At 47.3% G+C, this 12,628-nt stretch overlaps 1 protein-coding gene across 10 annotated transcripts in view; it reads right to left on the reverse strand.

Moving 5' to 3' along the window:
- Positions 1-12,628, reverse strand: part of susd1 (sushi domain containing 1) — a 242,111-nt gene that overhangs the window by 184,671 nt on the left and 44,812 nt on the right. For all 10 annotated transcript variants that reach the window (XR_011594156.1, XR_011594157.1, XM_070888154.1 and 7 more), the window contains 3 exons: positions 7,741-7,920; positions 6,705-6,884; positions 1,669-1,848 (listed from right to left, as the gene is read on the reverse strand). Coding sequence is in view for 8 of the 10 variants with exons in the window: in XM_070888154.1 (XP_070744255.1) it covers positions 1,669-1,848; positions 6,705-6,884; positions 7,741-7,920 (540 nt within the window). In the remaining 2 variants the exon portion in view is untranslated. The remainder of the gene's footprint in view (positions 1-1,668; positions 1,849-6,704; positions 6,885-7,740; positions 7,921-12,628) is intronic.

Consider the following 12,628-nt stretch of genomic DNA (forward strand, 5'->3'; position numbering starts at 1 on the left):
TACTGTGGCAGGGGCGGAAACCGGATTGGAGGGATTCAAACATGGAATTGTGGGAAAGATGGGCATGGATTTGAGAGGCGACAACACGTTCAAGGACTTTGGAGAGGAAAGGGAAGTTGGAGATGGGGCAGTAGTTTGCAACAATGGAGGGGTCGAGATTTGGTTTTTTGAGGAGAGGGGTGATGATGGCAGATTTGAGAGAGAGGGAAACAGTGCCTGAGGGGAGAGAACCGTTAACAATGTCAGTGAACATGAGAGCCAGAAAAGGAAGTTGGGTGGTCAGCAGTTTGGTGGCAAGGGTCGAGGGAGCAGGAAGTGGGTCTCATGGACAGGATGAGCGAAGAGAGGTCATGATGGGAGATCGGACAGAAAATGGAGAAAGATGTGAGGTCAGGGCTAGGGTAGGGGAGAACCTTAGAGGAAGTTTGGCCTGGTGGGCTAGGGGAAGGGAGGGAAGTGGCAGAGGCAGCTGAACAGATGGTCTCAATATTAGAGACAATGAAGACCATCAGCTCCTCACACTTATTGTCAGAGGTGAGTATGGAGACAGGGGAGAGGGATTTATGAAGATGGTTAGCAGTGGAGAATAGAAGCAGGGGTTTATCTTTACATTCCAGAATGATTCTGGAATAGCGAACAATTTTGGAAGATGATAGCAGGACCCGATAATGCTTTATGTGGTCCAGCCAGATTTGGCGGTGAATGGCTAAACCATTTGTCCGTCATATCCGCTCAAGTCTGCATCCCTTGGACTTAAGGGAGCAAAGATGATGGCCGTACCAGGGGGACCAGCCAGGGTGAGAGAGATTAATTATTTTAATAGGGACTAGGGCATCAAAGGTGGTGGTGAAGATGTGGTTGAGCAAATCGGTAGCTGCAGAAATATCGTGGTGAATGGAATGCCCAAGGCTGGGCAGATGGGATTTCGTAAGTGTAGTTGTAAGAGAGTCGAGAGAGAGTTTTTTCCAGGGGCGCACACAGAAGGAAGTAGGGTTCGGGGTGGGGGCAGAATGGGGATGTGGGTAGAGAGTGATACGAGGAAGTGCTCAGGGTTGGCCTTATCTGTAATTGACACGATGGGAGTAGCGAGGCCACGAGAAATGGCATGGTCGAGGGGCTGGCCGTGAATATGGGTTGGGAAGTTTACATGGAGGTAGAGATTAAGGGAGGATATGAGGCTAGTGAACTCAGAGGAAAGAGAGCATGATGAATTGAGAGGGAGGGTGAAATCACCGAGGATGAGATATCACTCGGTGGAGAGGCTGAGCGAGGAAAGCAGTGAAGATATCTTGGTAATAAAATTTTTATTAGCGCAACTAACGTAACAAAACGTCGCAAGGCGCTTCACAGGAACGTCATCAAACAAAATCTTACACTGAGCCACATAAGGTGATATTAGGGCAGGTGACCAAAAGCTTGGTTAGAGAGGTAGGTTTTAAGGAAGGAAAGAGAGGTTTAGGGAGGGAGTTCCAGAGCTTTTGGGCCTTGGCAGCTGAAGGCACGGCCGCCAATAGTGGAGCGATTAAAATCAGGGATGTAGGGTTTTGATAGAAGTTTGACTCAAGTAGAAGAAATATTTGGTGAGACAAATTCACAGTCTTTGCTGGGACATTATTTGCCTATTATTATTAGCGTGAATTTCATTTTAAAACATTCGGGAGCATCGACCTTCACATTCCAGGTTTGCTCCTTGCCACCGTCCTTGGGCAGAGCAGACTGATGTTGTGTTTCCTCTCACACGCACATAGCCAACCAGGCACTGGTACACGACTATACTTCCATAGGTTGTGTTAGCTGGTGGATATCGCACTGTGTTCATTAAAACTGGAGGTGATCCACAGTCAACAGCTGAGGAGACAAAAACCCAAGTTATTGTAGAATACTTTTGTGAGTACTGGTGAAAGTGGACCTCCATACCAGCTCTAATTTCCTAATGATAAAGTAAATACCAGCATTACTGCGATTATATGTTAAAGGATATTAAGGGTTATGGAACCAAGACGGGTAGATGGAATTAAGATACAGATCAGCCATAATCTAATTGAATGGCGGAACAGGCTCAAGGGGCTGCATGGCCTACTCCTGTTCCCATGTTCACAGTAAGAGGCTCAGATCGCTCATGAGAGCGTCTGCCACCACTAAACCTGAAAATATATCTACGGCAGAACCAAATCTATAACAAATAGTTCAGGGTTAATACTACTGTGATCAAGCTATTCCTTGCATTTGAGTCTCTGTGGGGGTGGGGTGGGGGGAGGGGGGGAATGTTTAACCCTACTCGCTCAGCAGAAACCGGGCGGGTGGGCAGTTAAAATCGCCCTGGTCCGAAATCCGCCATGATCGCAACATCTGTAATTTTAACCTGCTCTCCTGAGCAGGGAGCAAGGACACGCGCCCAAAGCCAACAGGTCCTTCTTCACAAATGCATGTTGTGGCCCAATGACATCATTGCGACCCGACTGTAATTTTAACTCAGGCCTGAGCAGGAAATCCACCTGGAGTTAAAATCAGGGACGCGTTTCTGTAATACAATCCATTCCTCTTAATTCGGAGTCATTTAATTTAAATTAACCAATAATTAATTTTTTTTTAACCATTATATTCCTACTTTCCTATGTTATTTATGTTGCTCAATTTAAATTACTGGATAATTTCACGTTCCAGCACAATAAACAATTTTGAATTATTTGGTAGATTGTTGTCATTCCTTTCACAGTGTCACAGTATGTGAGCAGAAATGATAAATAAGAATAGTTGGCCAAGGAAGTAGGAGTTTTCCTCAAGCTGTTGCCAGCGTAGAGGCTAATAGTGATTATGTGCACAAACATTTTTGTGTCCTTCTGTGCATGCATGCCTTCGACTGCGCCCCTTTTTGCGCATGCGCGCTCGATCCAATCGCGCATGCGCAGTGCGTTATACGAGGAAGCTGGAAGCGTGGCCAAACCACTAATCGTGTAGAGCTCATTGCCTCTGGAGCTGCTTCTAGGGCTTTTGGCATATCTCCAGAACTTTTGCCTAGAATATTGCTGTGATTATCTACACAGACATTTTCACGGCTTTCTGAAAGAGAGAGGAAATCGGAGGTGGAAGAGAGAGTGGGGCAAAGAAAGAGAGAGACAGACTGGGGGAGAGTGAGAGAGGGAGGGAGAGAGAGAGAGAGAGAGAGATAGAGAGAGTGGGGCAGAGAGAGCGAGATTGAGGAAGAGTGAGAGAGGGAGGGACAGAGAGAGAGAGTGGGGCAGAGAGAGCGAGATCGAGGAAGAGTGAGAGAGAGAGAGAGAGAGAGAGAGAGAGGGAATGGGGCAGAGAGAGAGGGTGTGTGGCAGAGAGAGACTGGGGGAGTGAGCGAGAGGAGAGAGAGAAGGAACTCAGGGAGAGTGGGTCAGGAACTCAGTGGGGATGGGAGGGGTAAAGAGCATGGAAAGCACAGTGGGGATGGGGGAAGAATGTGGTCCAGATCAGTGCGAGAACGTGATCCAGATGGTAAAACAGACCACGTTCTTCCAACCGCACCCCCTTTACACCCACACCACGTTCTCCCTCTTCCCCTCCTAGACCTGGATGATTTCTCAGAATGCTCGGTGCGTGTGTGGCAAGTAACATTATTGGACTGGATGAAATGCAGAAGTCACAGCACTATCATTATTCACTTCATATCCAATAAACCTGTTAACAAACCGTGACCCATACACAATGCCCCATCTATGGTGGGGAGGTGGAGGTGCTACGGTCAGGAACTTGCTGGGGGAGAAGGTCATGATTCCGAGAGGAAGGAACTTGGACAGGGTGGGAAGGTAAGGACCATGGGGAAGAAGGTCAAGAATTTGGGCTGGGAAAGAAGGTCAGGAAGCCGGGGAGGGAGGGAGGAGGTCAGGAACTCGGGCAAGGGGAGGAGGTTAGGTACTCGGGCGGGGGGGGGGGGTCAGGAACTTGGGCTGGGAAAGAAGGTCAGGAACCCGGGGGGGATGGGTGGAGAAGGTCAGGCACTTGGGCGGGGGGAGTATGTCAGAAACGTGGGCTGGGGAGGAGGGGGGAGGTCAGGCACTTGGACGGTGGGGATAGGAACTTGTTTGGGGGGATGGGAGATGGTCTTAACCCGTGAGAGTGAGCCCTGTCCGTTCCAAGTGAGCTCTCTCCTGTCTGGAGTCGGCAGTCAGAATGGCTCAATTTACACTTTGCAATGTCACTGATTACGTAGGCAGGACGGTTCTAATTACACATTCCAGAGAAACTGCTGGGTGTGTCTTATCCTCCAAGGGAACCAATCAGCAATCAGGTCTTGTGATAAAGGGGACACAATCAGAGCTTTAGAAACAGAGAAACATAGGAATCTACAGCGCAGAAGGCGGCCATTTCAACCTATCGTGTTCACGCCGGTCGACAAAGAGCCGCACGGCCCTCGGTCAGCAGCCCTGAAGGTTACATATAAGCCTATGAACAATGAACAATGGCGGAAAGGCAAAGAGCACCCAGCCAATCCAGTCCACCTCACACAACTGCGACACCCCTTATACTGAAACATTCTACACTCTACCCCAACTGGAACCATGTGATATCCTGGGAGAGGCACAAACAAGATAAAAACACCAGCCAATTTAGAGGAAAATAAATATGGGAAAATTCCTCTCCGACCCATCCAGGTGATCGAAACTAGTCCAAGAGATCACCATGGCTGTATTCGATTCCCTGCAGTACTTACCATTAGATCTGTGCTGTCCAACAAAAGGTTATCCAGTCTAATCCCAGTTACCAGCTCTAGGTCCGTAACCTTGCAGGTTACGGCACTTTAAGTGCCCATCCAACCATTTCTTAAAAGTGGTGAGGGTTTCTGCACCACCACTCTTCCAGACAGCGAGTTCCAGATCCCCACAACCCTCTATGTAAAGAAGCTTCCCCTCAAATCCCCTCTAAACCTTCCACCAACCAGCTTAAAACTATGCCCCCTCGAAATAGACCCCTCCACCAATGGAAATAGGCCCTTATTATCCACTATGGCCAGGCCCCTCAATATTTTGTACACCTCAATGAGGTCTCCTCTCAACCTTGTGGAAATGTATTTTTATCTAAGCTGATACCACACGGTATTTTTGTGCCCTTTTTAATATATAACAAAATGGAGTCCTGGTCCTTCCAGAAATTTCTGCATAAAGCAGTCGGCTTGCATAAACAGCTAAACCTGGCTTGAAAGGGCTGATAGCACCAGACAGCTAGGAGGCAAGTCCTGCTGAGACAAGTAACCACCCCCCCCATGGTGCTCTCCTATTGTCTATACGACACTAGTTCCACGCCACCCCACCCTTTTCGAAGTACTCAAACCACCAGTCATTATCTCTTGTAGAGACCTCATCCATTTGATGCAAAAAGATAACTGACTAGGAAACTGGACAATCCTGACACAATGCAAGGCAGGTAATAGCTCATTACCACACTCTCAGCGAATAATGGCCGGCTGGCCAAATAATAACCCTGACAAAAGGAAATATTTGGAAACCATGTCAGGACAAGGATGGAGTAATTAACTCTTTATCTGTATTCACTGACTGCGAGACAGAGCCAATACACAGGGAGAGGCCATAACTTGGGTTTTACTGTATAAATATCTCGTGAAACTGTACCATTTCGGAGGTGTTCACTTAGCCATTGACTGAGTGTGACCTTTCCCTTGCTAGCAAGTAAATTAAAGAAACTTCTGCCAGAGCTGAAAGTGTCTGAGTCATTTATCGGAGGTCGAGATTTCGACAACCTCCTCTGTTCCAATGAGAACAAACCCAGCCTATCCAATCTGTCCTCATAACTAAGATTCTCCATTCCAGGCAGCATCCTCGTAAATATCCTCTGCACGCTCTCTAGTGCAATCATGTCCTTCCTATAATACGGCGACCAGAACTGCATGCAGTACTCCAGCTGTGGCCTAACCAAAGTATTATACAATTTAAGCATAACCTCCCTGCTCTTATATTCTATGCCTCGGCCAATAAAGGCAAGCATTCCATATGCCTTCTTAACCACCTTTTCCACCTGGCCTGCAACTTTCAGGGATCTGTGGACAAGCACTCCAAGGTCCCTTTGTTCATCTATGCCATTAACTGTAACAAATAAACGTGTCCCTAAAAGAAAGACTTGAAAAGAAAAACTAGCATTTATATAGGGCCTTTCATGACCTCAGGACATCCCAAACCGCTTTACAGCCAATTAAGTACTTTTGAAGTGTAGTTACTGTTGTAATGTAGGAAAGACGGCAGTGAATCAAACAGAGCAAGGTCCCACAAACAACAGTGTGATAACTACCAGATAATCTGTTTTAGTGATGTTGATTGAGGGATAAATATTGGTCAGGACACCCGGGATAACTCCACTACTCTTCTTCTAAATAGTGCCGTGGGATCTTTTATGTTTATCTGAGAGAGCAGACGGGACCTTGGTTTAACGTCTCATCTGAAAGACGGCACCTCCGACAGTACAGCACACCTCAGCACTGCACTGCAGCGTCAGCCGAGATTTTTGTGCTCAAGTCTCTGGAGTGATATTTACAGTATGAAAATGTTGATTCTGATTTCCCTTACATTAGTGTCACATGATGAACTGAAAGGTCAATGTAGGAGCTGCAAGGGAGTTGACAGAGTGAAAGGAAATCGGAAATGTAGAGTAACTACTTGACATTATTTATCCAGTGTCTTAGTTTAAATGAGTTAAAAGGCATTGACCTTCACATTCCAGGTTTACACCTTCCCACAGTCCCTGGGCAGAGCAGACCGACGTGCCGTTTCCTCTCACACCCACATAGCCAACCAGGCACTGGTGCACGACTGTACTTCCATAGGTTGTGTTAGCTGGTGGATATCGCACTGTGTTCAGTAAAACTGGAGGTGATCCACAGTCAACAGCTGTGGAGACACAAAATACATTGGCCCTCTTTACAGAGTCTGCTCCAAACAGTTTGAGCAAATATACATATTGTTTAATTTACCTTACTCGGGGTGGATTCAAAAGAGGCAGGTGATTCACACCAGTAGATTACCGAAGATTTCTTGTCGAGAGTTCGTACATCAGTTAAACAATTGTTAACTCCAAGCCAGCCATTTTCTAATTGGTGTCAAGTTGCCCTTAAAACAAGAGCTCTGCAATTTACAATCTCTGGAGCAAGAAGCCCTTCAGCAATCTGCTTGAGCACTGTACTCAGCACTTTATTATTTATTCCAAACGTGTTAGGATCGTGGCACCGAAACCCTGCTTTAGGACTTTGTTAAAATTCACCCTTCTTGTTGCAATGGATGCTGAAGGAGAGCGTGCGGTATATTTTTATAATCATAATGTTAGCTGACGAATACCTCAGGATACTGACGCCAAAGGGTTATGGTCAGTGTCACTGGGGGGGCACGATTCATATTTCATTGCAGCTGACCATGTTTATTGCTGAATTTAAATACTTAGTGTGTAGCATTACAATAAATGAAAATTAATTAGGGCCCAGCAAGCTCCCCGTAACCTTTTATAAGTTGGTTTGGTTCAGCTACTGCTGCACAGACTCAATCTGGATTCACCCGAGATTGTCCTGACACATGTAATAACTGAATTCCTGTGAATGAGCGTGTATGCGTGGATACTAAATTCCCTCATATGAGTGCCACACAGATAAACAGAAACGTTAAGTTATGTTTGACTCTGGTGGACAAAATTCACTGCTGGAACACTACTTACATGTAGTCTTAGTTTAACTCGGAAACATTCTGGAGCACCAACCTTCACATTCCAGGTATGCTCCTTCCCACAGTCCCTGGGCAGAGCAGACCAAAGTGGTGTTTCCTCTCACACGCACATAGCCAACCAGGCACTGGTACACGACTATACTTCCATAGGTTGTGTTAGCTGATGGATATCGCACTGTGTTCAGTAAAACTGGAGGTAATCCACAGTCCACAGCTGAGGAGAGACACAAAATGGTACTAGTTAAGATTATTTAACTGTACTGAAACAAAAAGCTGTTGTTGGGGATCGGGCCTGGGATCTTCCTGTTCTCTGCGACTTACTGCCACGTCACATGTTGCATTTACCCACTGCCCATCATGGCAGCTGCTATCGGATTTTCTGAACTGTCAATTGTGGATACTGGCTGAACTAATAAACTTTACATTCTCGAGATGATATCTGTTCAGTTTCTACTTTGGAGGGAAGGGGAGTTGATGTCGCTCATCCCTCACACACTACACGCCCCTGTTGGTTCGTATGTCTATAATAGGCAATCTGGAGGGTGTAGAAAGCAATCAACACGTTAATCATTTTGAATGATATTGTAAACTACAAAAGCTAAGCTCCAACAATTACCAACTTCATCTCAACACCAAATTGCTTTGTTACCTCTGCAGATTATATAAAGTCATGTTCTGCACAGTTTTCTGTTTTTGTTGTATGTTGACCCTGTGCTCATTGACTTACATTGGTTTCCGGTCTGGCAACACCTTGATTTTAAAATTTTCATTCTTGTTTTCAAATCCCTCCATGGCCTTGCCCCTCCCTATCTCTGTAACCTCCTCCAGCCCTACAACCCTCCGAGATCTTTGCACTCCTCCAATTCTGGCCTCTTGCCCATCCCTGATTTTAATTGCACCACCAGTGGCGCCGTGCCTTCAGCTGCCTAGGTCCTAAGCTCTGGAATTCCCTTCCTAAACCTTTCCGCCACATCTCCAACAATGCAGCACTCCATTAGACTATGTACTCAAGTCCGCAGTGGGACTTGAACCCATAAATTCAGAAGTGAGAGTGCTACCAACTGAGCCACATTGACATTTGACATCCCTCACATAAATACAATCATAGAATCATAGAATGATACAGCACAGAAGGAGGCCAGTGAGTCCATCATGCCTGTGCCAACTCTCTGAAAGAGCTATCCAATTAGTCCCACTCACCCCTGTTCTTTCCCCATAGCCCTGCGAATTTCCCCCCTTCATGTGTTTATCCAATTCGCTTCTGAAAATTATTACTGAATCTGCTTCCTCCACCCTTTTAGGCAGTGCATTCCAGATCATAACAACTTGCTGTGTAAAAGAAATCTCCTCACATCGCCTCTGATTCTTTTGTCAATTACCTTGGACTGAATTTTCGGCTTTGCTGATTTCGGGGCGGTAATGGCAGCAGGGCGGTAAAGTTTGTGCCCGGGAACAGTTTGCGCCTCAATCATCAAAATTCGGCAGCTGGGTCCTGAGTGTGAGGCGGAGCACTAAGGGAGCATTGTTCACCTCTCTTAGGGCGCTAGGCCAGCTGAGTATGCGAAAATCCTGAGCTAAAGAGCTGGCCTTGGAGCACTCAAACAGAGGTCTGGGGATTTTTAAAAAACCTGAAAAAAACCCACCACAAACATTCCCAATACATAGCCCACGCCACCACAACATAAATCACAAAAATAATTAAAAGAAAAAACTTACCTGAGGTCGGCATTGCTTACCTCACTGTAGCCGGTATAAGTTGGACCGCCCGTTTTCACAGGCACTCCAAGGATGGTGCACTGCCGGGCGTATGGATTGGGCGGGAGTAAAAAAGTGAGCCGGTATCACAACCAGGGGTGTTGCACACCGGCTCAACTCTTCCGGCCGGTAATGCACCGCGCCCCCACAAAACCCGATCCGAAAACCCCTGAGGGGCGCTGGAAGCTGACTACCCACCCAGAAGAGCTCACTGCCACCATTGGTGCCCCTCCGGGGTGAAAACAGAATCGCACACCACTAGAAAATCTGCCCCCTTAAATCCGTGTCTATGGTTACTGACCCCCCTGCCATTGGAAACAGTTTCTCCTTAATTACTCCATCAAAATCTATCATGGTTTTAAGCACCTCGATCAAATATCCCCTTAACCTTCTCTGCTCTAAGGAGAACAACCCCAGTTTCTCTCGTCTCTGAAGTCTTTCATCTCTGGGACCATTCTAGTAAATCTCCTCTGTAATCTCCCTAAGGCCTTGATATCCTTGCTAAAGTGTTTTGACCAGAATTGAACACAATAATCCAGCTTGAGCCTAAGCAGTGTTTTATAAAGGTTTAGCATATGTTCCTTGCTTTTGTACTCTATGGTTGGATTTTCAGCTGATTTGCGCCCCATTTAGCGCCTCGGCATGGCGCAAAAATGATTTTTTGGGGCGTGAAATAAGGCGCACAAGATTTTGCGCCTGGGCGGAACTTTAGCCAATGGTTTTGCGGTGGCGCTAAATCTTACTGCCCCGCTGCTGTTTTGACCGTTTGGATGATGTAAGTCATCGTGCATCGCTGTGCTAGCACCCCGGGTAGAACTTTCAAGCATTTTGCCCGATTTAGCATCCGCCCAAGGACCCACCCAGAAAAACCAGACAGACCCAGGATGCACCAGGTGCTAACGGCGTCATGTTGAAAACGCAGCTGTGAGTGATTGAAAGCATTGGGAGAAGAACGTTGCGTTACTGCAAACTTTTCATTGTGCAGTTTATGTGAGTTTCTAGTTTGTTTTATAGAACATTTAAGGACATTTTAAAAGATGGGGGCCATGTTAGGTCAGGAACCAGTAATCCTGGCTGCTATTGCCATACGGCTTCAAGCTGAAAGAAGGCTTATTGTTAATCATTTGCAACGTAATTGGAGAGGTCGCAGAAATATGGGGAGGAGGCCTTATCCCCACGAGTTTACAGGGAACATTGCTCATACCTCCAACTCTCTGAGGCACAGTGTGTTAGAAGGCTGCACTTCCGAAAAGAGGTGGTCACAGAGATATGCCAGCTCCTACAGGCAGACCTACAGCCTACCAGCGGCAACAGGACTGCACTGCCCGTCGAGGTGAAGGTGACTGTGGCATTTGCCTTCTATGTCTCCGGCTCCTTTCAGGCATCAGCGGGGGACACATGCTCCATTTCGCAGCACACTACACATTGCTGCATTCGCCAGGTGACTACTGCACTGTACGCACGCAGGATGGACTTCATAAACTTCCCAATGATCAGGGAGACCCAACATGAGAGGGCTGTAGATTTTGGATGATTTTCTGGCTTCCCCATGGTTCAGGGTGCCCTTGACTGTACGCTCATCGCCCTGCGAGCACCTTTAGAGAATCCAGAGGTTTACTGAAACCGAAAGAGTTTCCACGCCATGAATGGACAGATCGTCTGCAACCATACTCAGTGCATCATGGCAGTCAATGCTCAATATCCAGGGAGCATCCATGATGCTTTCATCTTGCGTGAGCGCAGTGTCTCAGGCACGTTCCAGCGTCAACCACAAGGCCAGAGCTGGATGCTGGGGGACAAAGGTTACGGCCTCGCCACCTAGCTCATGACCCCACCTCCGGAACCTTCAGACAGAAGCCGAGCATTGCTATAATGAGAGCCATGCAGCCACACGCAACATCGTCGATCAGACAATTGGAGTGCTCAAGTAGCGCTTCCGATGCCTGGACCACTCTGGAGGCTGCCTGCAACACTCCCCTCAGCAGGTCTCTGAGTTCATTGTGGTGTGCTGCATGCTACACAACTTAGCCATCAAGAGGGGACAGGAATTGCCAATGGGGATTGCCGGACCATCTCAGGAAAAAGGGGGGGAGGGGGAGGAGAAAGACGAGCCTGGCGAGGAACCCATGCCACCACCACCACAACCACAGGGGAGGCATCATGGAGATTTCACAGCTGCAAAAGCCTTCCGTCAGCAGCTCATAATTGAACGCTTTGCTTGAAGAGTGAACGGCCGTTTGAGCGTTGCCTGGCTACTCCATCCCACCATGTTGACTATTCCCACTCTTCTTCTGCAAATAACACTACACAGGAATGGTTAAGGTAAAGAAAAAAATTATTAAACTTTGTAACATTGTGAGACTTAAATAAAATGAGCTGCATTCAGTAGTGTGATAATTCAACGTTATCAGAACATAATCCAATGTGATACTGTAGCATAATCTGTAACATAATAATACTATAACATAAAACATAGAATACATCCAGCATCAACAACATAATCCAGTGTGATACTGTAACATAATGATACTGTAACATGATGATGCATCCAGCATCAACAACATAATGTAGCAACATCAATTACTGCCCCACTATTTTTTCCCACCGTCTTTTGCTCCCCTTCCCCTGATCACCCTCCCTTGCTGCTCCTACTCAAAGTGGCACCAAGATGACGTGCAGAAAGGCTGCCAGAGCGCTGCTGTGTTGCGGGGAGAGACAGTGTCTGGGAACGCACTGGACAAGCTATGGTGAGGAAGGCACGGCTTCTGATTGGCTAGCCTCCCCATCGGCGTCGCCAGTCACAGGTGGTTTGGGTGACAACCGTCGCTGATGCTTGGTTAGCGACTGAGTGGGGAGAGACAGAATGCTGTCATCCAGAGGAATGACATCACCTCCCATATCCCTGGAGCCATTCAGTCACCAACGGGGCTGGTCCCTAGCAACCGGAGCACCTTGCTGGCCTGCTTCGGAACCGTCACTTCCCCGTGTGACAGTGCGGAACGCAGAGAATATGGAGGCAGGCATGGACTGCATCATCTGCCCAAGCTGAAGCAGAGCTTGTGCCTGTGATGCGCCATATTAAAGGGTTCAATGGCTCGCGCCACACTCTCCGGGACTCCACTGTCACTGCTGGAGGCCACCAGCCTCGTGTGGGCATTGATGACCTC

The sequence above is a fragment of the Pristiophorus japonicus genome, chromosome 1, assembly GCF_044704955.1.
Source record: "Pristiophorus japonicus isolate sPriJap1 chromosome 1, sPriJap1.hap1, whole genome shotgun sequence".
In the NCBI taxonomy this organism is placed as follows: Eukaryota; Metazoa; Chordata; class Chondrichthyes; family Pristiophoridae; genus Pristiophorus; species Pristiophorus japonicus.